The sequence below is a fragment of the Falco peregrinus genome, chromosome 5, assembly GCF_023634155.1.
Source record: "Falco peregrinus isolate bFalPer1 chromosome 5, bFalPer1.pri, whole genome shotgun sequence".
NCBI classification, from domain to species: domain Eukaryota; kingdom Metazoa; phylum Chordata; class Aves; order Falconiformes; family Falconidae; genus Falco; species Falco peregrinus.
This window is the reverse complement of record NC_073725.1, coordinates 69603832-69628878: the sequence shown is the minus strand read 5'-3', so window position 1 is coordinate 69628878 and position 25047 is coordinate 69603832. Positions and strand designations below refer to the sequence as shown.

General features: G+C 56.2%; 4 protein-coding genes and 1 long non-coding RNA gene across 9 annotated transcripts in view; 3 read left to right on the top strand and 2 right to left on the bottom strand.

Annotated features, from left to right (window-relative positions):
• Positions 1-4337, top strand: part of RANBP3 (RAN binding protein 3) — a 48874-nt gene extending 44537 nt beyond the window's left edge. For both annotated transcript variants that reach the window (XM_055804695.1, XM_055804696.1), the window contains one exon: positions 673-4337. In XM_055804695.1, coding sequence (XP_055660670.1) covers positions 673-716 — 44 coding nt within the window. In that variant the 3' untranslated portion in view covers positions 717-4337. The remainder of the gene's footprint in view (positions 1-672) is intronic.
• A 461-nt stretch (positions 4338-4798) lies between these two features.
• On the bottom strand, positions 4799-6557 carry LOC129784505 (uncharacterized). The gene is made up of 2 exons (XR_008747332.1): positions 6477-6557; positions 4799-5153 (listed from the first exon to the last, which is right to left on the bottom strand). It is a non-coding gene; the product is annotated as an uncharacterized LOC129784505 (long non-coding RNA).
• Positions 6558-6665: 108 nt separating this feature from the next.
• Positions 6666-11525, top strand: NDUFA11 (NADH:ubiquinone oxidoreductase subunit A11). The gene is made up of 4 exons (XM_055806431.1): positions 6666-6821; positions 6914-7006; positions 10309-10431; positions 11326-11525. The coding sequence occupies exons 1-4, from the start codon at positions 6740-6742 to the stop codon at positions 11436-11438; spliced, it is 411 nt and encodes a 136-aa protein (XP_055662406.1). The 5' UTR covers positions 6666-6739; the 3' UTR covers positions 11439-11525.
• A 2583-nt stretch (positions 11526-14108) lies between these two features.
• On the top strand, positions 14109-17854 carry KLHL33 (kelch like family member 33). Its single transcript, XM_005235016.4, has 4 exons — positions 14109-14640; positions 14895-15828; positions 16234-16404; positions 16990-17854. The coding sequence occupies exons 1-4, from the start codon at positions 14118-14120 to the stop codon at positions 17564-17566; spliced, it is 2205 nt and encodes a 734-aa protein (XP_005235073.2). The 5' UTR covers positions 14109-14117; the 3' UTR covers positions 17567-17854.
• Positions 17855-19785: 1931 nt separating this feature from the next.
• GP1BA (glycoprotein Ib platelet subunit alpha) lies at positions 19786-24978 on the bottom strand. Of its 4 annotated transcripts, none has more exons than XM_055805797.1 (2): positions 24835-24978; positions 19786-22305 (listed from the first exon to the last, which is right to left on the bottom strand). In XM_055805797.1, the coding sequence occupies exon 2, from the start codon at positions 22300-22302 to the stop codon at positions 20107-20109; it is 2196 nt and encodes a 731-aa protein (XP_055661772.1). In that variant the 5' UTR covers positions 22303-22305; positions 24835-24978; the 3' UTR covers positions 19786-20106. The 4 variants fall into 4 exon arrangements, with proteins under 4 accessions (XP_055661772.1, XP_055661773.1, XP_055661770.1 ...); XM_055805798.1 differs by having other exon boundaries at positions 19786-22363; positions 24835-24975; XM_055805795.1 differs by lacking the exon at positions 24835-24978 and adding an exon at positions 23146-23283.
• Positions 24979-25047: the final 69 nt, after the last annotated feature.

Below are 25047 nucleotides of genomic sequence, written 5' to 3'. Positions count from 1 at the left end.
TATCTGTGTTTTAATTGGTTCTAGTTTTGTTTATAGGATTTTTAAGGGGGTTGTGGGTTTCGTTTTGTTGCCTCGGCCATGCTGGCTTGCATATAAAACCTGAGATGACTGTCGTGGGCTGCTGTCAGCAGGCAGGATCCAGACTGACTCTGGAGTTGGAGTGCTACTGAGGGCAGAAGGCTTACGAAGGGGCAGGGAAAGAGTGTAATTAATTTAATTATACATAAGGAGATGTAACTTAAGAAAAGCACTAGGTTTCAGTTTGAGGAAGGCTTCCTTCTGTACTCCCAGCTTGGGATTCATCTGTGCTTTGCTTTCCTAGAGCGCAGAACATCCAGCCTTTGACAGGGACTGGTTCTACATCCTGGTTTGCTGCAGGGAGAAAGAAATGAGGATGAACAAAAGCAGCAGGTGGATTGAAGAGGCTGGAAACTGAGCTTTTGGGCTCGGGGATGCTACTGGGATCCCCAGATCAGTCAATGGCATAGAATTCTGCAGCAGACAGCTTAAATCTGGAGAAGGAGGACACAAAGCAGGGGGAGGGGGAACTCTCCTGTTCTCATCTGTCATTGAAATCCTAAATCTGATGCTTCTCTAGGCTTCTCGGGTAGGGTCTCTTGTAAGGCAAGAAACAAAATGTATTATGACAAAGACCTACTTTGTTTGTTTCAGGTCCTAATGATGAAGGTGATGGGCAGAATGTTGGCAGCACATAGCAGATGTGAGCCGATCTGCTTGCAAGGCTGCTATGAACACCATCTTGCAGGCATCTCTGGATACCCCAGGCCAGCTATTATTTCAGGCAGTGTTGAAGGCTCCAGGACTTAAGAACTGTGCATCCCTGTTCTGTTTGTTTGGTTTTTTGGTCTGGATCAGTAGATTCCACACAAAAAAAGCAGACTTGGAAACTACCTGAATGTGGTTTGGGATGTGAAAGCTCATCATATTGATGAGCCAAAAAAAAAAAAAAGAAAACCAAACATTTCCCCTCTTCCTTGTAATTGAAATGGCACATTACAGCTTGTCACAGCTTTTCATTGGGACCTTTTGACTGTTTCTTCAGTAGTTCATGTCTTGCAGGCCTCCGAGATAGAACTTTCCGACACGGTTCCAACTCGAATTCTGCTTTCGTAAACCCTCCTCCCCCCTTATGAGTCTCTGCCACCTGCAGGGAAGCCGTGTCCTCACCAGTTCCTACGCTCACTGATGGCCCTTTGGGGTTCATTCTTTCTTTTTTTTTTTTGGACTGCAGATCGGGCAGATTATGTTTTTACCTTTTAATCCCAACGTAGGTTGTAGACACCGTTGTTCCCTGTCTAGTGGGTTTGTAAACAGAGAAACAAAACATTGTGGTTCACCAGAAAAGCTTTTTTTTTTAATGCGGTAATAAGAGACTTTAAAGTCCACAGGACGTTTTGCTAACTTTTTCTTTCTTCCCATTTCATTATTATTATTTGGGGATTTATATTGTGGTGATACTTTTTTATTTTAGTTTTTCAATAAGATGCTCTTGTGTGTTGAAAAAGTGAAACTATTGTTTTGTACTGTTCTTTTCTGTTACTATTTAAGGGAGAGCTAAGCCACTATATATAATAGATGTTGCATACAATTTTTCTTAGAAAATTATGTTTCTGTGGCTACAATGAAGTGTAGGAGGCATGCAGGTTACACCTTCAGAAAAGTTGATGAGGAAACAGCTGTTAGCCCTTGGAAGAATAAAATAGGCTCATGTAATGAGCTTTGTCAGCCATTAAAATAAATCTGTATAATAAAGCAGCTCTCATTTAATGGCTTGATTCAACAAGCCATTTAAGCACTTGCCTGACTTAACTACATGTGAATAATCTTACTGAAGTCAATGCAACTATTCATGCTTAAAGTTGAGTACATTAAATATCTCGCTGAATTAACGGCCTTAAATAGAAAATTAACTTCTAACCCTTCCTATCCCTGTTCTGTTTCCTGAAGTCTTGCAGCATGAAGAAAAAGGTAACATTGCCAGCTTTGAATAGTTTGGGCTGAAGGATATTGTATTCTGTTCCACCAAAATAAAAGCAAGAATGTGTTTTCCTGTGTGTAATTCTGAAGTACTCCTACTGTAACCGTAACTCACTTTTTGCTTTGGATGTTTTCTAACAATTTTGGCCTTCTGTGTGAAAATTTAGGCTCATTTTGTTGTGAAAACATATGGTATATTGTTGTCCAGGAAAGCTGGAATTTGGTAGTCGCTAAGACCAGTGACCAGGTCACCTTCCCTATAAATTCCCCAAAATGTTCTACTTTATAAATAGTTTACTGAGAGATTATTTCTTACCTTGCTTGCTCTTTCTCCTGTAGGTTAAGGAGATCTAAAATGCACCATTTAAAAGAAAATTAAAGGGGAAGAATTTAATGTAGCATGAATTGAAAATTAAAAGCCAGGTTGTAGCACAAAAGCAACTTGGAAATTACTCAAATAGCAAAACGGTCCTTATTGCCTCTATTATAATGAAACCCGGTTTTCTTCACCAGGAATCATGAACATGTTTTTACCTGTTAATTGCTGTTAATCATTGTTGGGGGCTGAAGCTGTTGGGGCAGGGGGGTGCTTTGCTTTTCCCCGTAGCCTGTTGAAGGAACAGCTTGGATTCCTTTTCCAGGGAGTGAAAAGGGCTAATGATTAGCTGTGCCAGTGCAATTGTGATTTCTCTGGATTGTCTGCTCATGCCTTTCTGCATTTTGGGTTGGTTTTTTTTTCCTTCCTTACAGTTACGGGGTGTTTTAACCATGCACAAACCTATTGATGCACCCCTTCTCACTAACAGAAGCATGTGTCTTAACACCCACCTGCGCAACTGTTTCTGCATCACAAGGTCTGGGGAACTTCTGTGTGTTCAGATAAGTCATCTGCATTTTGGATCTTGGATCTTCTTACACCGAGATACTCAGATGTAAACTACTCTCTTCAAACAGCCTTGCAGTGTAATGCTGCTTGTTGTCAGCAGAAAGAAAATGAATGTGTCGTGGCCAGCAGAGCCTACTTGTGGAGAAACGGGTGTTACCTCCTGGTCCCAAACCCTGTGGGCTCCCCGCAGGGTCTCACTTTGAGGTGCTTTGCCTAAAATGAAATTGATGCTGTGTGCATGAAGATCCAGAAAAACGGAGTAAGCGTGCTTGCTTTGGGGTTTAGTGGTGGTGTGGAGTCACCTACTGCATTCTGAAAAAAAAAAAAAATAAATCAGGCAACTATTTACTGATACAAAAAATTTATTTCAGCCAGAATTGCATATATGTTTGTAGTGAAGAGGGCAATACTGCTGTGAACCACCCCCAGGACTGGGCACAGATTGAGTTCAAGCCCTGCCCAGCAAGACATTATTAGGGCAGAGCAAAACTTATTTCACTCTCTGCTTTAAACCTTAGTCAACTAGTGACAGGTAAAACCAGATAATGCCCATGTGTTTTGAAAGATTTGTGTAAGACTGCCCTATGGGAGCGTATGTGGGAACCACATTGAAACTTTTATCAGAAAACAAGCAAAGAAAAAATGCCCCGAGCCCTGCGCTGGGCTGTTAGAAGCGAGGTTGATGATAACCAGGTTTGCTGCCTTACAACAATCTTCCCCTTGTATCATCCTCCTGCTACATCTTTGCTTTTAGGTCTGTTAGTGTGTGGATGTTGTTAGCAATTCCTGTACATCTTGTTCTGGCTGCTGACTGATGGCACAGCCTTTCAAATTTTCTAGGAAAAAAAAAGACTGAAGAGCATAACAAAGTTGAGCATGCCTGAACAGGAAAATGTTGCAAGAACAGTGGTGTTAGTAAAACCAGAAGTAAACCTCTTATCCGTAAAAATTTCAAATAACGTTACACGCACAGGAAATGCAAACATTAAGGTAAGGCAATGTGTAGTCACAACATCTTTTTGTGGTCCAGTTCCCAATGTATGATATGCAACTTAAGGAGACAGGGCAGGGAAAGATCTAAATAAACTAGTCCTCAGCAGTCCTCCACTGAAACCGGGCAGGGCAGGTGTCCAGACTGTTAGAAGCCTGCAGGAATTAAAAAAACCTCTCTGTAATGACTGTCCCCCCTGTTCCCAGTCACTGAGGTATCGATTCCATTGCTTCGGTGTTGCTGCCATAAATGACTGTTCCTGATGCGTCCCATTCTGCAGTTTGACTGGCCTCTTGTTCTCCCAGTGAGTGTAGAAAATGGTTTATTTCCTTTCTAGAAACATGTTACATATTTGAAAGTCTACCATGTTTCCCCATAATCTTCTCTAGTTTTAGGAATTCCAATTATGATAATTGCCATAATTTGTCATGCAAGATTTCATTAAACTGACTTTTCACTGTGTGCTTTTCTCCCCTTGTTCTTTGGTCTTTCTGTGCACTGACTTAACTGACTCCGGAGTTCGGTTTATGTGGGTAGCAGCTAAATTCAGACAGCGTTATAAAGGTATTTTAAAATAAAAAACAATTTTTATTTTAAAATAAAATACAAGGTCATTTTCTGCAGAGATTTGCACAGAGCAACATTGGTGCTCAGAGAATTGGTGAACTAAAAGTCAATCTTAATTCTTGGCTGCTGGTTTACGGTGCAGGTGCCTTGCAAAGCTGTGCTCGAAGATCATTTGTGTCTCATTTGAAGATAGTAATCTGAGTTCCCTTTTGATTGCCTCCTTCCGAGGGCTTAAAGATTAAGAAAGGTGATTTTTGGCATCGGGAGCGCTGGTAATTGTGTTGCTGGGGGTGGGCAGTGAGTGGCTTTTCCAGGGGTGTCTGTGGATGGAGTTGGGGTGCGTTTTAAGCGTTCCCAGTGTTCTGCTGGCTTGCCTTCGCTTCTCATGAAACGTGGGAAGAGCCAACAGTAATGCTGTAGGTGATGTCCTCCTGGGCAAGAGACCGGCGGGTATTGGCCAGGCTGGGGAACTTCCTGCTGGTAACTGCTGAGCAGCCCCCAAGGCTCTGTCTGCACTAATTGTGCGCGTGGGAAATGCTCATTGTATTGACCGCTGATGGCTCCGGCTTGCAGACACGGTAAAATCCCTTTTCTGGTGGGGTCAGGTCAGCGGGTAGGTCTGGGATAAAGCCATACAGAAACCTCTGGAAGGGGGGAGGAGGGGGAGATGTTCTGAATGTGACTTGCTGCTGGGTGGTTCTGTCCTCTGTTCTAAAAGGGGTTCAGAGGTGAAGGAAATGGTTATTTGCAGCTTGTAAGATGCACGCTTGTAAGTCACGATTACGGGACCTGATACTCCCTGTGTCAGCTAACTGGGATTACGGTACATATGTAATTACGGTTAGATAATAAAATATTTGGAGTCAAGATAATTGGGATTATGATAATTGAGGAGATCATGATAAAGTATTTGGAGCCAATATATTTGGAATTATGATAAGTAATTATATATGATAAATAGTTATGGTTAGATAACAATAAAATATTTTGAGTCAATATATTTGGGCTTATAATTATTGATGATGATGAAATATTTGGAGTCCATATTTGGGATTCTCATAGATAAATTATGTGATAAATACTTATGTTGGATTACAATAGATAATTATATTGATAACAATGAAATATTTGGAGTCAATATCTTTGGGATTATGATAGATAACTAATTTTGATTAGATAATGATAAAATATTTGGAGTCAATATATTTGGGTGCTGGAGGGTGACAGGGCCCTGCACCTGCCGCCTAGAATGGAGGGCCCGTGTGTGCCTCGTGCTTGTGTGCAGTTCAGTTTGCAGCTGTAAGAACAGCCACCTTCTGGGGGTACAGGGGGAGCAGCACCCTTGCTGGGTGCAAGGGCCAGGATTATTCCCTTGTTATACGTCCCCTGCACCGGGCAGGGACCAGGGGCCTGGCTGGGGGGTGTTTGTAAGTGCTGGTAACAAACAGCTGTTTCTTGGGGTAACCTGGGGCAAGTAGCTAGCTCCTTCCAGCTGCTTTGAGATCCTGTCCAGAAAAGAGGTGCTGGGGGGACCCTGGCTTAATTGAGAAATGCACAAATTAAGTATTTAGTAAGTTCAGTGTACAGGGGAATGAGAAATAGACAGGGGTGAGAAAGCTTGAGCTGAGCATCACTCGCTTTATGGACTTTGTTGGGCTCCAGGAGTCACCTCGGTGGGGTGAGCTGGGCTGGAGGGAGGGCACAGGGGGCGTGCAGGGGGGTTGTTCAGCGTTCTTAGTCACAAACTGAAAGTAACTGGAAAAACAACGACGGATGTTACTATATAAGGGCAGTAGAGCTGGGGTCAAAGCATCTGGGTTATTTCAGAAGGGGAAAAAAATGAATGATGCAAGTGTAACAGTCCACGGAGACAGCTGGGGCCATGGCCGGCCTTGGAAGTGCACCGCAAATCATCCCAGTGCTACTTCGTTATAATTATAGCCCCTAAAAGCAAAAAAAAAAAAAAAAACCCACACCCAAAACACACCACAAACCCAAACGAACACATGAAAAAACTGCAAAAAAAACACTAACCCCGCCGCCGCAGGCAGCACGGATGCGGCCGGGGCCCGCAGCCTGCCCGGCCGTGCGGCACCGGGGCTCAGGCACGGGGAGTGCCAGCGCCCGCCCCGCCCGCTGCTCCGGGACCCACCCCCAGCTCGGCGCGGCGCCTTCACCCAGCCCCTGCCGGCGGCCCCGCCCCTCGTCCCGGCCCCGCCCCGGGGGCGGTGCTGAGCGGGCGGGGCGGCCCCGGGCTCTCGCGAGAGCTGTGCGCGCGGCCGTGCCCTTGCGGCGCCATGGCCGGGTACTGGGACGGGCCCGAGGGCGAGGAGTGCCCGCGCCGCGCCTGGCTCACCACACGCGTGGGCGCCGCCGCCGGTGAGCCCCGGGGGAGCGGGGGGGGGGGGGGTGGGGGCGGCGGCGGGGGGCGGCAGCGGGGCCGCGCTGATTGACGCCGTCCTGTGTTGCAGGCCTGCTGGGCTCGGCCTACCGCATCATCCTGCAGCAGCCCAGCTCCGCCCTGGCCGCCTTGCAGATGGCAGCGGGGGACACCGCCACCATGGGTAAGGGGCTGGCCTGCCCCCCCCCGGGCCGCCTCCGCGGGGCTTCCCCCACCGGGCCTGGTGTCCACGAGCACGGGCCGCCGGGCCTGGCCTCCCCCCCTCCCTGTCGCAGCACTGTCCCAACTCGCCGGCTGCAACAAGGCTTTTCCCCCCCATCTCAGGTTAACTCCAACAAGCAGATCCCACGCCTTGCCCCAGCACAGCCACCAGCCCCCACGAGGTTTCAAAGGTTCACCTCCTGCCCGCGCTGTTTCTCCATCCCCTTCAGGCCAGCCCACCCTGCTTCTCGCCTCTGCTGCGCCTGGATTCTTCCTTCTCCCGGCTCCCCTGCCAGCCAGCCTCTCCTCATCCCAGCCCCCTGCTTCTCCCAGGGGCTCTCCTACATCCAGGGCGCTCTCTGCTCCCTCTGCTTCTTCCAGGTCTCTCCATCCAGAGCTCCTCTTCCATCCCCCTTAGAGCTATTTAACTACTCAGCAGGAACCAGCCACAGCTGCACATTATCCCCATCAGCCAGCCCACCGCTGTATATTATCAATGTTAATTAACCTGCCTTCATTCCCCTACAATTCCTCTACACCTGCCAGGCCTGGCCTTCCCTCAGGGCCTTCATCCCCTGGGCCTTCCCCCCTCCCAGGCCGCCTCTGCCTCTAGCTGCGGCTTCATAGCAGTACTGGTCCCTTTCCCCTTCCACATCCCTCAAAGGTGGAGGGTCCCTGGTGTGCTAGCCCAGAGCCAGACACAGCCAGGACACATGAAAAGCACAGAGCTTGGCCACTGCTGCTCCCTTCCATGTTCCCTCAGCTGCACCACTTACCTACATGTCGGGTCAGAATAGAATTATTCATACATGGACAATATTTTCTGTTAGGCAATGCAACACAGGTAGCCGAGCAGGTGATGGCAAGAGAAGCTCCTGGGTTTTGATGCCACAGCAGCTCAGGCTGGGGATGCACCTGCACCAGCCCCTGCCCTCCCTGTGCTCTACACAGACATGTGCCTTATTTGAAGTTCAGGTGACACGCTTTTTGTACTCTAGAGTAAAAGGCATGCATTTTCAGTATTTGCAAAACAGCTACTTTGTGGACAAAAGTACAGTGGAAGCAAACTTGTTTACTTCATATATTTAGGTATTGCGCTTAATAAATCACACTCGCTGAAGAGCAAACAGTGTTTTTGATGGCAAAAGGAAGATAAACATGGGGGTTTCCCCATCAGGCTGCACAGCCCAGAAGAAACCACATGGTTGTCTTGAGTTGTCTTTGTTTTGCAAGAGAAGGCAGACGCTGAAGGGAGAAGCAGGGACCCAAGGGGGCTGTACCAGATGGGGGTGCGGATCTGCAGGGCTGAAGCTCACCAAGCCCTTTGTCAAGGGCAGTGTCCTCCTCACCAAGCTCACCCTGGGTTTCAGCCTAATTAAGTGGCTTGTGGCACCTCTCTCCTGCCCTGCAGCAGAGCCCTGAACTGGAAGCTATCTCACAAGTGGTCCAGATCTGCATTCTTGAGTTTCTCAACTGTAAAACAGGACCTGGAATCTCCTGTAATGAATTGAGCCATAAAAAGTCATTATAATGGACCAGATAATGTAACCAATTGTCACAGCACTAGCAAAACTCGCCAGCTGCAACGAGGCTTTCCCCCCCATCCCAGGTTAACTCCAACAAGCAGATCCCACGCCTTGCCCCAGCACAGCCACCAGCCCCCACGAGGTTTCAAAGGTTCATCTCCTGCCCGCGCTGTTTCTCCATCCCCTTCAGGCCAGCCCACCCTGCTTCTCACCTCTGCTGCGCCTGGATTCTTCCTTCTCCCGGCTCCTTTGCCAGCCGGCCTCTCCTCATCCCAGCCTCCTGCTTCTCCCAGGGCCTCTCCTACATCCAGGGCACTCTCTCTGCTCCCTCTGCTTCTTCCAGGCCTCTCTTCATCCAGTGCTCCTCTTCATTCAGTCCATCCCTTCCATACCCCTTAGAGCTATTTAACTACTCAGCAGGAACCAGCCACAGCTGCACATTATCCCCATCAGCCAGCCCACCGCCCCTGAAGCCAGCCCACCGCTGTATATTATCAATGTTAATTAACCTGCCTTCATTCCTCTATAATTCTTCTACAATCAATTAGGATTTCAATAAATCCCGTAATCGTAAACCAGCATGCTGCATCCTCTTCCCAATTCCCACACCTGAAGAAGGGCTGTCCTGCCCAGCGTTAAGGGGCCAGACCTGGTGGCCTGAAGCCATGTCTTTTGCCTACAGACTCCTTGGCCCAAAGCAGAGAAGGCAGGGAAGCTGAAATGCTGTCCTTGGTCTGTGGGTTTTGGTTCTTCAGTGCTTTTTTCAGTTGATTTTAGGATCAGCATAATTGCGTTTTCTGCTGAAAAACTGCATAGGTTTCTAATGAGCTTGTGGTTTACGAGTTTACCATACAGATGGACAATTTTTATTTGGGACATTTCTGTTGTTCCCCAGAAAGATGAGCTGAAGTCTGCAGATGGGTCCTTCATGACCAGGAACTTGTATTACAAACATAAAAAGATTTTTTTGTGTGTTTGCTTGACACCGCTGTTTGCAGAAGTTTGCAGTTAGATAGATGTAGGGTCTGATGGGGTGAGGTGTGTAATTCAGCGGGCAAGACGATGCTGCTTCTGTGGTTTCCTAGTTCAGTTCAAAATTCTTAATTTCAGAATCGGTTTTAGAAAATAATTTACAAACTCAATCCATTTTTCTAACTATCCCAAAATCATTGCAAGCCCCAGGCAGGCAGAGGAGTAAAGTGCCAGCACAAAGTGACCTTAAAGAGAGCAGAGTTGTCCGTTTCTCTGCCTGATCCCTGGGAGGCTGGATTGGAGCTGTGTTTCAGGGAAACACCCCCCCTCCCCCCCTTCTCTTACCCCCTGGCTGCCTGGGGGCTGCCCCACTGCCCCGTCTGGAAGGTAACCGAGCTGGATGCAGTGGGGTTTGTCCATAGCCATTCGCACACCCTGCCTGGTGTGCTGGCCCGCAGCAGGTCCTGGGGATCCAGCCAACGGCTGAGCTGCGCCTGCTGGTGCAGGACCCGCACAGCACCGGGGTGGGTGCCTGGCTGGACCAGAGAAGGTGCCAGAAGGAACCGGGATGGGGCTTGCATAATGCCGAATCTCACTGCAGTGGCTAGGATGTGATGCTCCTGGGTGGTCAAAAGCAGATCTTGCTTCATTTTCCTCTTTTTCCCCAGAGGAACTGTTGTACAGCACGGTGCATCTCAAAAATGTGCTTTGTTCATCCTCAGTTCCTTGAGGGGTTTTATTTTGGTTTTTTACCTCTTGTTTACAGCCACACTAGGAGCTGTGTTTGGCGTAACTACCTGCCTCAGTGCCCAAATCCGAGAGGAACCGGAGGATCCCTTGAACTATTTCATAGGCGGCTGTGCAACAGGAGCCGTCTTGGGTGCCAGAGGTAAATGTGGACAGTGCCCGCAATGAAACAAGCCCTCTCTGGTGTTAGAAACCTTTCTGTTAGGGGAAAAACGCTACAGAATCTTGACGTCAGGCTTATTTGGTAAAGATTCATCTCAGCATCAGATTTCCGTCGCGTTCCGGTTTCGTTGATGCTGCGTTGTACAGGTCGGCTGGCATAAACAGCGCCCAGCAGGGCACCAGGGAGAGCCCCAAGCCGAGCTGCAGAATGAAACCAGAGCTGACCCAGTACTGCCAGTTACAGCTTACCAGTTATAACTTGAAATTGCAGGGTATGAAAAAAAAAAGGTCATTGTGGAAATCCAAGTTTTCTTGGCAACAAATGTGACTTGCTTTACACGGGAAATACAATCTAACGTCTGCCGTGTGAATTCTGCACGTGCTCTGAGGGACAAGCTGGATCGTGCTGCAGTTGCTCCTATGGCACCTTGTCCAGCTAGATTAGCTCCTGCAGATATTTACCCAGCTCTGTTTTCTTTAGGCATTCAGACTCAGTGTTCAAGATGTGAGGGATTTATTTAAGTTGTGATTGTGGTGAAATAGAGTTTGTTTTTAATTTACCTAGGGTTTTTTTTGATTTCCTAGAATTTGAAGCAGCGATGGTTATTTTTGTGACTGAGATAAGCAATTCCAGATTGCCTATGTAAGGAGATAGGGTGGTGGATTGTAGAAACTGATATTTCAAATTACAATCTAAAAGCATGAGAAAGCTTATTTAAAAAAAAAATAATAATACCACTTTTCTGATTTCTGTTGCCAAATAATGGTCAAGGGACTGTGAGTAGCTCATGGAAAAATTGCAGGATCTGTCGAGGTCTGCTGCACAGTCCCTGTGGCCTAATAGATCTTCTATGGTTTGTTGTGGTTTTTCCAGCTCACAGTTACTTGACTGGTACCACTGCGTGTTTGGGGTTTGGAATTACCGCCGCGCTAATGAAGATAGGCAACAAGGAGGGCTGGCGGCTGACGGGACCTCCCAAGCTGTAAATGTAGCTGTTCCTCCCTGTCAGCTGTCTCTTGAATGCTGTATGTAATAAGACATTGTGTAATAAAGATACTGTCAAATCAGCAAAATTTTGATGTCATCCGACCGTTGACAGTGTTGGGGCTGGGATGCAACAGAGGCGGAACAAAGAGGAAGCTCCTGCTGCCATCCCTGTGCACTTTGCCTCCATGTGTGTTGCACTCGCAAGCTTGAGGGGCGCAGCTGCTGGTTTCAGTCTGGTCTTCTAGCAGTTTCTTGTCGTTTCGAGTGGATTTTTTGCAGGATTTTTTGGCAAGGATTGGGATTGCACCGCGCTGAGCCCAGCGTTAAGTGTTTGGGGTCAAAACTGTAGTTTTGAAGCTTGGCTCTAGGTAAGGATGAGGAGGGCGTGGGGGGAGGTGGGGCAGGAGGGATGGGTTGCCCACAACAAGGTGTTGAGGAGCCTGGAGGCTTTTTCCAATAAGTGTTTAAGGAAGTGTAGAGCCCACAGCTTTGGGGTGAGAAATGGGGAATAGCTGAGGTCGGAAGGGAGCCCGGAACATTCTCCTGCCCCTGGTTGGAGCAGGTTCCTGAGGGCTCTGTCCTGTTGCCGTTTCTGCGTGCAAGCCGAGGCACGTCCAGCAAGGCCACCAAGAAGGTGTAGAGGGTTGAGGCACAGGATGCACGAGGAGAGGTGAGAACCGCATCCTTCAGCCTGGAGGAGGGAAGGTCGAGGGCTGATCAAATGCTGTTTTTTCACAAATTAATGGTTACAGAAAAGGTGGGCTCAGGGGGCACAGTAGAGGAGGAGAAACACCAGGCACAAGTTGCAGAAAGGGATCTAACTAGACAGAAGGAAAAAAACCATCTCAGGATATTTCAGAAGGAAAAAAAAATAGTTGGGGTAGGTAAGCTTAAAAAACGGACTGGGAGAGGCTGTGGAACCATCTTTGGGGACGCAGAATTCAATGAGACACATGGGAATATGGGGGCGCAGGGATGGGACATTTGGGGACGGGGATGTGAGTTAATAGAGACAATAGGGGCACTAGGGGATACGAGGACGTGGGGTAGGGGAACATGGCGGGGTGTGATGGGGGGACACAGGAGATCAGGAAATAGGAGACAAGGAGGTTGGGGGACCCAAGAACAGCAGAGGAGGGGACAGAGTGTGACTTGGGGAAGGGGACACACGTGGTCACAGCCATGGCAGGCTGCGCTGCTCCCTGGTGTGTGCTCTCTGTGGGCAGCTGGGGGTCCCGGGGAGGCGCAGGATGGTCCTGGGGGTGCTTGGGGCTGTGCCAAGGGGCTGGTGTCCCCACGTGCTCCCTGGGGCCGGGGGACCCCCGGCTCTTCAGTGGGGCTGGGCTCCAGGAGCACAGCACCCGGGTGGCGGTGGAGGTGTCACCCACCGCGGGGCTGAGGGAGCAGGGGGGCTGTTTCTCTCCCACCTAAGGGCTTTGGAGGGGGCCACGCATCACCCTGTGCTCTGGAGGTGAGCAAGGTTTGGGGTGGGGGGTGTCTGGTGGCCCAGAGCCCCCCAGCAGGACCTGCTCAGGGTAGCCTGGGGGTTACAGCCCTGCCTGTACCTTTCTGCTGTCTGAGACGGGGAAAAAATTCCTGTCCTCTGCTGCCTGTCCTCAGGGAGCCCCGGTGTCCCCGTGTCCCTGCTGCCCCGTCCCCAGCCTCGGACCTCCCTCCGCCCGGGCCTCTCCCAGCTCCTGGCCGAGGCCACGTGTCCCATCTGGGCTATAATTACCCAGACACATTCCTGGGGGGTCACAGGAGCTTCCCGGAGCAGCGGCAGGCGGTAAGGGGGGACAAGCGCATGGCAGGGCACGGCAGGGCACGCCACGCAGCACTGCAGGACACGGCACGCGGCAAGCGCCACGCTGGGCTGCAGAGCGCGCAGCCTGGGCCAGGGCACGCGGCACCGTGCACACACGGTGCGCCACGTACCGGGCACCACTGGTGACAGGGCGGGGGGGTGGCAGCACCCCGGTGTGCCACGGCGCCAGGGTCAGCGCACCCCGGCAGTAAGTGGTGCAAGAGGGAGCACAACGTGCGACGTCGCACGTAACTTGCAAGTGCAAAGCACTGTGACATGTGATGGGCACCGTGACACGCAACGGGCACCGTGACACACAACAGGCAGCGGGACACGCAACGGGCAGCGCGACACACAACGGGCAACGTGCGGCAGATGCTGACACGTGCCGAATGGGGGGGGTCAGTCAGCTTTGCCGAGGAGCTGTGCCGGGGCTGGTGGCTTTGCTGCTGTTGGAGCACCAGGAATTGTCGATGGGGTGATGGCTGGGGAAGGGCTTGGTGGCCTCTGCTGCAGAATGGAGGGTTTGACTGTGGGTGGTGGCCTGAGCTATGGGGCTGGGGGGCAGCAGCATTGGCTGGGGGGCAGCAGCTTCCTCCTGCGGGTCCAGCAGTGGGGCAGACGAGGGCCATCAGCCTCAGCGACGGCGCAGTGACGTGGCCCCTTGGTCTCGCCTACGGGGCTGCGCTTTGCCAAGGGGCAGCGACTTCAGTTATGGGGCAGTAGCGGAGCCCGGTGGCCTCAGCTGTGGGGTGGAGGCTTTGGCGATGGCTCCAGCGGCCTTTGCCATGGGGCAGTGCCAGCAGTGGGACCCCGTGCCCCCCGCCGGCACTGCTGCCCTGACCCCCCTGCTCCCTGCGTTCCCACAGGGAAGATGTGGGTCGCGGAGGGGCCGGCCCCAGCCCGGTGGAGCCTGCGGGACGGTGGCCATGCCGGACACTTCCTGGCCACGGCCGACCACTTCCGCGCTGCGGGACAGCTGGTGGACGTGGCCGTGGGCCCGGAGGGCGACGTGGCCCATGCCGTGGTCCTGGCCTCCATCAGCTCCTTCTTCCTCCGCTTCCTGGAGGGCAGGACCAGGGAGCTGCGCCAGGGCCCCCTGCCCCGTGTCCCCCTGCCCGCCGGGGCCACGCTGTGGGGCTGGCGGGCTGTGCTGGCCTTTGCCTACGGGGGGACTGTGCCCCATGGCCGGGAGAAGGAGGTGGAGGAGGCCGCCCAGGCCCTGGGGGCTCCCCGGGTGGTGGCCGCCTGCGCCCCACGGCTGGAGCGTGACCCCCAGGACAGGGGTCCCGAGCCACTGGAGGAGCAGTGGGAGACACTAAGAGCCATGGAGCACCTGCACGCCAGCGGCTTGGGCTGTGACCTCCAGCTCCGGGCAGGGGACGAGGTCATCCCAGGTGAGCCGGGGGTGGGGGTCTCCCGGGAAGGGCTGAGGAGGGGGACAGGGCGCGCTGGGACGGTCGGGTCCCCTGGTGGTGCTCCCGGGGGCTGAGGTCCAGGTGGGGCTGAGGAGCTCGAGGTGCTCATGGGGCTGGTCCCCTCGGGAGAGCGGGGGCCTTGGTGGCAGGGGGGTGGGCAAGGGCACCCCAGGGGACTGCACAGTGCAAAGGGGACCCTGCTGCCCCCCACCGATCTTCCTCCTTTCCCCTAGTTCAGCGCCTGGCCCTGAGCTGCTCCTGTGACTTCTTCCGCGGCCTCTTCACTTGCCCCATGCGGGAGGCCACCCACGACCCCGCCGCCCCGCTGGCCACCGGGCTGTCCCCGGCCGAGCTGCGCCTCCTCCTCTCCTTCGCCTACACAGGGGCGGTGGCGGGGCCGTGGCCCGTGGTCCTGGAGGCGGCCGAGACCTCCCTGCGCTACCAGGCCTGGGGGCTCCTCACCCTCTGCCTGGATGTTTTCACCCGTGGGCTGACCCCTGAAACTGGCCTGGACGTGCTGGCCTTCGCTGTGGCTTACGGTCTGTCCCAGGTGGGCCGCGTAGCAGAGGACTACATCTTGGCCACCTTCCCCAGCGTGGTGGCCACGCCGGCCTTCCTGGATCTTCCTGCACAACTTCTCATCCGCCTCCTCCGCTCTGACGGCCTCAATGTCCTCCACGAACTGGAGGCTTTGGAAGCAGCATCGCGGTGGCTTATGGCCAACGGAGGTGGCCAAGAGGATCTAGCCAAGGAGGTCCTGTCATCTGTGCGCTTCGCCCTCATGTCCGGCCGGGAGCTGAAGAAGGTCCCCTCCGTGACCGCAGGGGTAGCTGACCCAAAGGTCCTCCGCGAGCTCATGGTAGCAAGTTTGGCCCCCATGGCCCAGCTGCCGTGCCGGGTGCGTTCCTTGCAAGAGGTGCTGGTGGTCTGTGGTGGAGACATGCTGACAACCAACCTGGCTGCCCGAAAGCCCAGCAGACACCTCTGGTTTGCCCACCGCTACCTCAGTGCTGTGGGGCTGGTGAAGCAGGTGGAGTGGCGGGCACTGGGACACTTTCCTGATGGCCCACGCTTCCGCCATGCCGTAGCTGTGGTGGGCAATGCCCTCTACGTTCTGGGTGGAAAGCACTACTACGGGGTCCGTGACACCTTGGCCAGCGTCTACAGGTGAGGGTTGCAGAGGACCTGGAGGTTCCATGCAGCACCAGGACACTGTGGGGTCGGAGGTGCTGGTGGAGCTGGAGCTGCTCCGTGGACTCGAGGCATTGCAGTTGTGACCCCAGGGCATTCTGGGGTTGGGTGGGTGGTGGATGGGGAGGTGTTCCCCTTCTCTGCGATGTTGTAGGCCTTTGGAGGGTACGGTGGGGGGCTTCCATCTGGAGATGCCCCAGGGCACCGTGGGTTTGCTGTTGCCCAGAGAAGGGGCTATTCCCATGCAAAGGGACCATGCGGCTCCAAGGCATGGTGGCACTGGCTGGTTGTAGGTGGGTTGCTGCCCTCAGTGGTGCCAACGCCACCTCATGGCGTTGTAGGTAACAGGTGGCCTCTTGCCCCTTTGCCTCTCCAACCCAGGTATCAGCCCATGGACGGCTCCTGGGAGCGCCTGGCCAGCATGACCTGTGGGAGGTGCTACTTTGCCGCTGGGGCACTTGGGGGTTTCATCTACGCCTTGGGGGGCAGCTCGGGGGAGCTCTACTGCACAGACACGGTGGAGCGCTATGACCTGGCCAACGACACCTGGAGGTGAGACCACTCCACACAGACACCTGCTTCCCTCTGCCCTAGGAGCCCCCTGCATTGGTCAGTGGTGCCCACTGAGTGGTCTTTGGGTCACTGAGCCGCCCATGGACAACGGGCCTGCAGTGGCCTTTGGGAGATGCCTACTGGGTGGTGAGCAACCCTGTCCCTTGGGGGTCATTGGGTGCTGGCCAGTGTTGCTTGTTGGGTGGTGAATGAGTTTTTGGCCAAACGTGTTCCCTACTTGAGGGTCTGATGGCCATCTGCCAATGAGATGAATCACGTAAACATCTTCCAGCTGCGTTCATTGGGTGCCCTGTTGGGTGTTGGCCAATGTTGTCTATTGAAGGAGTCCACTGGGGGTTCACCAATGGTGTCTTTTGGGGTCTACAAAGTGTTGAAGAGTGATGCCCCTTGGGCATCCGTTACGCGTGAGCTGGTGCTGCCCACTGAGGTTCATTAGGTGTTGGCCAGCATTGCCTGCTGAGCGGTCATGGAGCCATGGCTCCCTGGGGAACTCCTGGGCAGGCAGTGGCCACGGGGCAGCCCTGCCCAACCTGCCCTTCACTCCCTCCCTCTCTCCTTGCGCAGGAGGTGCCAGCCCCTGCCAATGGCTCTGTGTGGGCACGCGGCATGTGCCCTGGATGGTGCCCTCTACGTGTCGGGGGGCTGTGATGAGGCGTGCCAGTGCCAGGCATCCTTGCTGCGCTACATCCCCGGTGCACCCGCTACTCTCCTGGCCCCCATGAATGGCCAGCGAGCTGGTCACATTATGGAGGAGGCGGGTGGGCAGCTCTACGTGGCTGGGGGGCTGTGCCAGCAGGACGGGCAGACTGGCTACAGCGACCAGCTGGCTTTTGAGGTCTACAGCCCCAAGCTGAACATCTGGGTCCTCCTCAGCCCCCTGCCTCATGCTCATGTAGTGGGGGGTGCAGCTGTGCTAGGGGGGGAACTGCTCGTACTGGGAGGGTACAGTCATGAGACCTACCAGGACACCCACCTGATCCACGCCTACCAGCCGGGCACTCGGCGCTGGATCACCCGGGGCACCTTACCCCATGCTTATACTGACCTCAAAGCCTGTGTCCTCACTGTACCCCCTGCCTTGCGTGGCCCTAGCTGCCTTGAGGACCCTTTGACATCACCTGAAACCCCCAATAATACTTAGGGGGGCTTAAAAGCTCCGCACCCCATACTGGGATCCCCAGGTAGCATCCATGGGCACCTCTATCAGACAAAATCACCCCCAGATCCCTCTCCCAGAATGGGTTCCTCCTGTGGTTTCAGGCAGCGTGCCCACCCCAAGGGTAAATGCCCTAGACTGTAGGGACCCTGTGGGACACAAAGACCCCCCACACCGCAATCCTATGCCTCCAGGAATACTTATTCACCTCCCCTGAGCCCTTACTGGGAGCTGGGGATCCCCCAGTTCCTCTCCACACACACTTCGGCTGAATAAAAGTGGCTCCTGACCTGACCATCTGGGTGATGTTTCTGGTGGGGAAACAAGACGTCCAGGTGCTTCTTGCAAGGAGCAGGAGGAGAGCAGGAGACCAACGGACTGAGTGTCCTGGGTGGGGGGTGGTGGGGACCAGGAGATGGGTGGGGGGCGCTGGGGCTCATGTGTCTCGGGACTGAGAGGCATCTTGGGTGCACAGGGGGTCCTAGAGGTGCCAGGGTTTGGAGGGGTAGATGGCAGGGGAGGTAAGGGGCACCGGGGGGTCCTGGGGGCTTTGGGGGTCCTGGGTGGTTCTGGGAGGGCTGGTCTTCCTCGAGTTGTTTGGAGAGGTGGGAGAATCCGAGGGAGGATTTGCAGGGTGAGGCGGAGGTAATGGGGCTTCTGGGAGATGCTGGGTGGTACCTTTGGGGAGGGAATCGGGCTCCCGGGATGCGTAGGGGAGAATCGGGGACCCTGGGGTGTGTAGGGCAGAATCGGGCACCCCGGGATGTGTAGGGCAGAATCGGGCACCCCGGGATGTGTAGGGGAGAATCGGGCACGCCGGGATGTGTAGGGGAGAATCGGGCATGCCAGGGTGTGTAGGGGAGAATCGGGCATGCCGGGATGTGTAGGGGAGAATCGGGCACCCCGGGATGCGTAGGGGAGAATCGGGCACGCCGGGATGCGTAGGGGAGAATCGGGCATGCCAGGGTGTGTAGGGCAGAATCGGGCACCCCGGGATGTGTAGGGCAGAATCGGGCACCCCGGGGTGTGTAGGGGAGAATCGGGCACCCCGGGATGTGTAGGGGAGAATCGGGCACGCCGGGGTGTGTAGGGGAGAATCGGGCACCCCGGGGTGTGTAGGGGAGAATCAGGCACGCCGGGATGCGTAGGGGAGAATCGGGCATGCCGGGGTGTGTAGGGGAGAATCGGGCACCCCGGGATGTGTAGGGCAGAATCAGGCACCCCGGGATGTGTAGGGGAGAATCGGGCACCCCGGGGTGTGTAGGGCAGAATCGGGCACGCCGGGGTGTGTAGGGGAGAATCGGGCACCCCGGGGTGTGTAGGGGAGAATCGGGCACCCCGGGATGTGTAGGGCAGAATCGGGCACCCCGGGGTGTGTAGGGGAGAATCGGGCACCCCGGGGTGTGTAGGGGAGAATCGGGCATGCCGGGGTGTGTAGGGGAGAGCTGCAGCTTCTCATGGTTCCCCCAAATAGTATTTCAGATGTGGTCTGAGGGGTGCTGAGCAGAGGGGGGTGGTCACCCCCCTTGGTCCACTGGCTACGCCCCTGCTGGCCCAGCTCAGGCGCCTGCTGGTCCCTGTGGCCAGGGCGCATGGCAGCACCGCGGTGCCCTGCCTGCGTGTCCCCTGCAAACTGCCGTGCCATGTCACCTGCCACCTGGGCACCCGCGCTCCCTTGGGCTCCTTACATAGCTGGGGGGGGCTTAGCCTTGCCCAGCTCCTGTCAGCCACTGTGGCAGGAGTTGGGGGCTCCTGGGGGCTCTCTTGGCTCCCCCTGAGGTCTCTCACACCTGCCAAAATGTGTGGGTGACTTCTCCACAGGTGGCCACAAAGTCTGGCCAGCCCCTGGGCACTGTCCTGGTGTGATCCCTTACAAATCCGTCGCCTCTGAAGCCTCCAGCCCTCCTCCTCCATTTCCAGCCATCCCACCATGGGTTGTACAGGGGCACTGGCACCCCTGGTTCCCGAGCTCATTAGGTGACAGCTGGGCACGCAGCTGTTGGGACAGTTGGGATGCTTTGCCCATTTAATTCAATCCCACAGGGAAGGATGGTGCATCTGGGGCAAAAGCCAAGGAGCCGGCGTGAAGTGGACTTTTCCTCGCTGGCTTCACTCTTCCAAGCTCTGAAGACAAATCTGTCACTCCCCGTACCCCGCCAGGACTGCGGGAGGTCCAAGGCAGTGAAAGGAGCAGCCACTTGAAATTGCAGCAAAGAGAACATTTATTCTGTGGCTGACAGCTGAAAGCGTAGCGCATCTACCTGCATCCCCCAAACACGAGTGCTGGACCCAAGCCGGGCAGTGGCAGCATCACTGATGGCAGACCATCACCGACCCACTGAGGACACTGTGTCCCCCTGCCCGAGTGCCTGAGGGATAATTTCAGATCTAGAAACCTCAGGGAACGGGAGCACACTACTAGGAGGAGCTGGCTGGCTTCCCCTGAGCAAGCGGATCTTTTGTAAAACAAGGGGGGTGAAGCAGAGCCACGACACCCCCCCCTTTCTCCTCGCACGCAGAAGCATTCACAAGGTGTTGCCGGCGTATTTCACCCTGACCTCACCGATGGCCTCAACGCCCCTGTCCAGGCTGTAAGCAGAAGAGGTCCATGGGGGGCCCAGGTCTGCAGCCACCAGCTTCCCGGAGAAAGACTTGAAGGAAGCGCTCGGGGGACTGTGGTGGACCCACAGCTCCTTTGTGGTGCAGAAGGAGGAACGTGCAGGAGGACCGTGCTGCATTCCCAGGTCTTTAATGGTGCAGTAGATGACCTCAGGGCACAGCTCTACTTCCTTGATGGTACAGAACGTGGGGCGCCGGAGGGGGCTTTTGAAGCTGCTGAGATGCATTGCAGGGCTCCCGGTCACCCCCCTCCACCTCAGCAGTGGCTCCCGCACCTCTTGGGTCTGCAGGGGCTTGTGCCAGGGGGTCCGGCTTGCCAGCCACATCCACGCCAGCCAGCCTGCTAGAGCCAGCACGGTCAGCACCAGCAGAGCCAAGGACACCAGGTAGAGCACCCAGTGCAGTAGACAGCAGTTCCTCAGCACCCATTGCCCCCACTGCGGACCCTCCCCACCTGCCCGTGAGCGCAGCATGGGGACGTCCAGCGCTGGGGTGGAGCATGGGCAGTGTGGCAGAGGCACAGGTGGAGGGGAAGGTGCAGGTGGAGGGGAAGGTGCAGGTGGAGGGGAAGGTGCAGGTGGAGGGGAAGGTTCAGGTGGAGGGGAAGGTGCAGGCTGGGTGAAGCGTGTGGTGTCCAGGGGACCTGGCGGTGTTGGGGCAGGAGTGGAAAGCATGGTGGTGGAGACCGTTGGCATTGTCAGCATTAGAGGAGGAGATGAAGATCTGACAGTGGAAAAGGCCTCTAGCCCGGCAGCAGAAGGCACTGCCGTGGAGGCGGTGGAAAATGTGCTGGTGGCCACCATGCGAGGGGCATGGGTGCTGGCAGCGCTGGCGGTGAGGGCGGTTTGGGGATGGCTGCTGGCGCGGGGAGGTCTGGTGCTCATGGTGGTTGGCGGTGAGGTGGCAGAGACGAGGGTGGTGGGTCTGCGTGGGGTACTGGCGGGAGTGCTGGGGGTCGGTGTGGGTGTGACGGTGGGACTGGTTGGCGCAGGAGTGGTGGTGCTGGGAGTGCTGGTGCTTGAAGTCGCAAGAGAAGTGCTTGAGGTGAGGGTGGAGCTACAAGGGGTGCTGGAGGGGGGTCTTGTGGCAGCAAGGGGAGGCCAGGTAACAGCACGGGGCATGGTGGTGGGCTCTTTGGGGGTGGACGGGTGTGTGTGGGAGGTGATCATGATATTTTTCTCCATCGTTTCTTCCCCATAGCCATATTCTTCCTCTTCCTCCTCATCCTCATCCCCCACATTGCCACAGTTGGGTTTGAAGTGGATGACGGGCTTCCGCTGATGCTCGGCAGGGCTGTGGCACAGCACCTTCTCAGGGGCAACCTCCACCTTTGTCTCCTCCAGGCTCCGCTCTGGCTGGTAGACACTGCCTTCGTTGGACCTGATCCAGGCCCGCAGGTAGCGCAGGTTGCACTCGCAGTGCCAGGGGTTCTCAGTCAGGAAGACGTACATGAAGAAGTGGCTCTCAGGGAAGAAGCCAGCGGGCAGAGTCTGCAGGCGGTTCCCCGAGAGCCAGAGGGTCTCCAGACGTTTCAGACCCCACAGCAGCTCCTTGGGGAGCTCCTCCAGGAGGTTGTCTGAGAGGTCCAGTTCCTTGAGAGCCTCCAGCCCTCCAAAGACCTCCTTGGGCAGCGTCTGCAGCTGGTTCCCTCGCAGGTCCAGGTCCTGCAGCAGCGGCACAGCACGGAAAGCCTCTGGGGCCAGTGCCACCAGGCTGTTGTGGGCCACGGCCAGGCGGGTGAGCCCGGGCAGAGCCTGCAGGGCGGGCAGGTCCTTCAGCTCGTTGTAGGAGAGGATCAGCTCCTTCAGGGATGTCAGCTGCGACCCCGTATGCAGAGCCACCAGCTTGTTGTCGGACAGGTCGAGGTCCTGCAGCTGGGTGAAGCTCAGGAAGGTGTCGGTGGAGAGGGATGTCAGGTGGTTGGCACTGAGCAGCAGGATGCCCATGTCCTCAGGCAGGTCTGAGGGCACCGCGCTGAGAGCCAGCCCTGTGCAGTTCAGCTCCAGCAGATCTTTGACTTTGTTCATCTCCGAGGGGCAGGGCAGCCCGTCCGTGGTGCCCAGGGCCAGGAGGATGAGCAGGAGCAGGGCAGGGACCTGCATGGCCTGGAGGGGACAGCTGAGACGCTTGGGCACAGCAGGCACTCACCTACACATCGCCTTTCTGCTCACGCAAGCACCGCGTGCAACAGAGCTGGCATCCCCCGACAGACCCCCTGGGAGCCCTCTGAGCCCCACAACAGAGCTGGCATCCCCCGACAGACCCCCTGGGAGCCCTCTGAGCCCCACAACAGAGCTGGCATCCCCCACCAGACCCCCTGGGAGCCCTCTGAGCCCCACAACAGAGCTGGCATCCCCCGACAGACCCCCTGGGAGCCCTCTGAGCCCCACAACAGAGCTGGCATCCCCCACCAGACCCCCTGGGAGCCCTCTGAGCCCCACAACAGAGCTGGCATCCCCCACCAGACCCCCTGGGAGCCCTCTGAGCCCCACAACAGAGCTGGCATCCCCCACCAGACCCCCTGGGAGCCCTCTGAGCCCCACAGCTCCCCTCTGGGAGGGTGTGTGGGAGCGATGAGTCCCGCACCCATGGGCAGCACCTACCCTGCCACCTCGTCCTGAGAGCGCAGCGGGCTCAGCGAGGCGGCACCATTGCTTTGCTCACCTCCTCCTCCTCCCTGGGAGGGAGAACCCGGTTCACACACCTCCTTGTGGCGGTGTGCCCTCCGCCAGGGTGGCATTGCTACCCTCACCACTGCGAAAGCTCCGTGGTGCTCACACCCAGCCCAGCCTGGCCAGGCCGTGTGATTCCCGACCGCGCTCTTCCCTAACGCCAGCTGAGCCCTTTGCACCGTTTGGGCTCCTGAGATAGGAGCATGAATCACGGGGAAAGAGCTTCCCCGCTGTGTGCCCAGCCCCGACAGACACTGCTCCCCTGGGACTCACCCCTGGACATGCCACCATGCGCTGTGCTGCTTCGCCTCCCTCCTGGCTGAGGAGCGGGCGCTGCGCTGGCGGCAGAGCCAGTGCCAGGGCTGCCCAGCCCCGCTATCGGCACAGGCAGCTGTGGGGAAGGAGCTGCGGCTTCCTGAGCAGCCAAAACCATCTTCTGTCCTTCAGCACAGCCCTCGCCTTCCCGGCACCCCCACTCCGCTCTGCCAGCTCCTTGGAAAAGTCTTGGCCAGAGACCGGCTCCCTAATTGCTTCTGCACAGTAATTGAGGGAGGGTCGCAGCCAGGAGGAGCCCTTGCAAGCCCCCCGCCCCACACCTTCTTACAGCCCAGAAGAGTCCCTGGCACAACACTTTGCCCCTTCCCCTGCTGCAGGGCAGCTCCTCGATGCTCAGGGCCACCATGGTCCTTGAGGTGCCCGAGGTGGGACTGCAGCCTGGCTGGTGTGGTGGCCCCAAACAGCTCCTGCACGTCCCCGCGGCTGGCTGCCCCCATCCCTGCCTTCCCACTGCCCCATCCCTGCCTTCCCACTGCCCCAGTCCTGCCTTCCCACTGCCCCCAGTCCTGCCTTCCCACTGCCCCAGTCCTGCCTTCCCACTGCCCCCAGTCCTGCCTTCCCACTGCCCCCAGTCCTGCCTTCCCACTGCCCCAGTCCTGCCTTCCCACTGCCCCCAGTCCTGCCTTCCCACTGCCCCATCCCTGCCTTCCCACTGCCCCATCCCTGCCTTCCCACTGCCCCCATCCCTGCCTTCCCACTGCCCCCAGTCCTGCCTTCCCACTGCCCCATCCCTGCCTTCCCACTGCCCCATCCCTGCCTTCCCACTGCCCCCAGTCCTGCCTTCCCACTGCCCCATCCCTGCCTTCCCACTGCCCCCAGTCCTGCCTTCCCACTGCCCCCAGTCCTGCCTTCCCACTGCCCCCATCCCTGCCTTCCCACTGCCCCCAGTCCTGCCTTCCCACTGCCCCCATCCCTGCCTTCCCACTGCCCCATCCCTGCCTTCCCACTGCCCCCATCCCTGCCTTCCCACTGCCCCCAGTCCTGCCTCCCCGCCCCCCGTCCCAGCACGTCAGCAGAGCCACCCGGCAACAGGTCCCCTTGTTCTCTGCTTTATTTTTGCTCGACCAGGGGCTTTCAGAGCGACGTGACAAAGCGGAGCAGGTGCCACCTCCCAGGTTCCCTATGAGAGGAGGTGAGGCCATCACCCCCACACAGTGAAATCTGCCTGTAGAATGGAGCGGGGGGATGCAAAGCCCATCACCTGCCACCCCGCCTCTGCCAGCCGAGCATCAAGGCAACACGCGCCCTGCAAACGTCACCACGCTGAAACCCAGCGGCAGCGCCAGAAACGTGGGCGAGCAGCGCCTGTAAGGAGCCAGATCCCTTCTCTCACCGCACTACGCAGCCTGGACACCCAGAGCATGGCCACTGGGCTGTGGCTGGTGTCCCCAAGTGACATTGCACCGGGCTGGAGGTGCCCACGGTGCCACTGACCCAGGAGGGCTCCGGGCATCCTGCGGCAGGAAGATTGAGGCTCTCCCAGCCGAGCAGGGGCTCTTATCAGCCAACTGCAGCTGGCCGAGGGGAGGGGAGATACAGCAGATCCTGCGCTGCCAGCAGGATGGAAGCACCGCAGGAACGTCAGGAGGGAGCTCCCGAAGTCAAGTGTCAGACGAGGTCACATACCTGAGAGCAGCCTCAGGGAGTGGGGGGTGGTCGCCAAGAGGAGTGGAGGGAGAAGCTCCAGTGTGTGATCGCGCAGAGGAGAAGGTGCTGGAGCCCCCGCGGTGCTCCAGCCCAGCCAGTTTCCCTGGGCTTCGATCTGCTGGAACCAGCGGGAAAAGCTGGGCGAGCCCCGTCCGGCCACCAGCTGCCGAGGAGATCACGGCAGCGAAGAGC

Coding starts and splice junctions, on each gene's coding strand:
- NDUFA11 (XM_055806431.1), top strand. CDS start 6,740: ATGGCCGGGTACTGGGACGGGCCCGAGGGCGAGGAGTGCCCGCGCCGC. Junction 6,822..6,913: donor ACGCGTGGGCGCCGCCGCCG/GTGAGCCCCGGG, acceptor CCTGTGTTGCAG/GCCTGCTGGGCTCGGCCTAC. Junction 10,432..11,325: donor AGCCGTCTTGGGTGCCAGAG/GTAAATGTGGAC, acceptor TGGTTTTTCCAG/CTCACAGTTACTTGACTGGT.
- KLHL33 (XM_005235016.4), top strand. CDS start 14,118: ATGTGGGTCGCGGAGGGGCCGGCCCCAGCCCGGTGGAGCCTGCGGGAC. Junction 14,641..14,894: donor AGGGGACGAGGTCATCCCAG/GTGAGCCGGGGG, acceptor CCTTTCCCCTAG/TTCAGCGCCTGGCCCTGAGC. Junction 16,405..16,989: donor CTGGCCAACGACACCTGGAG/GTGAGACCACTC, acceptor CTCCTTGCGCAG/GAGGTGCCAGCCCCTGCCAA.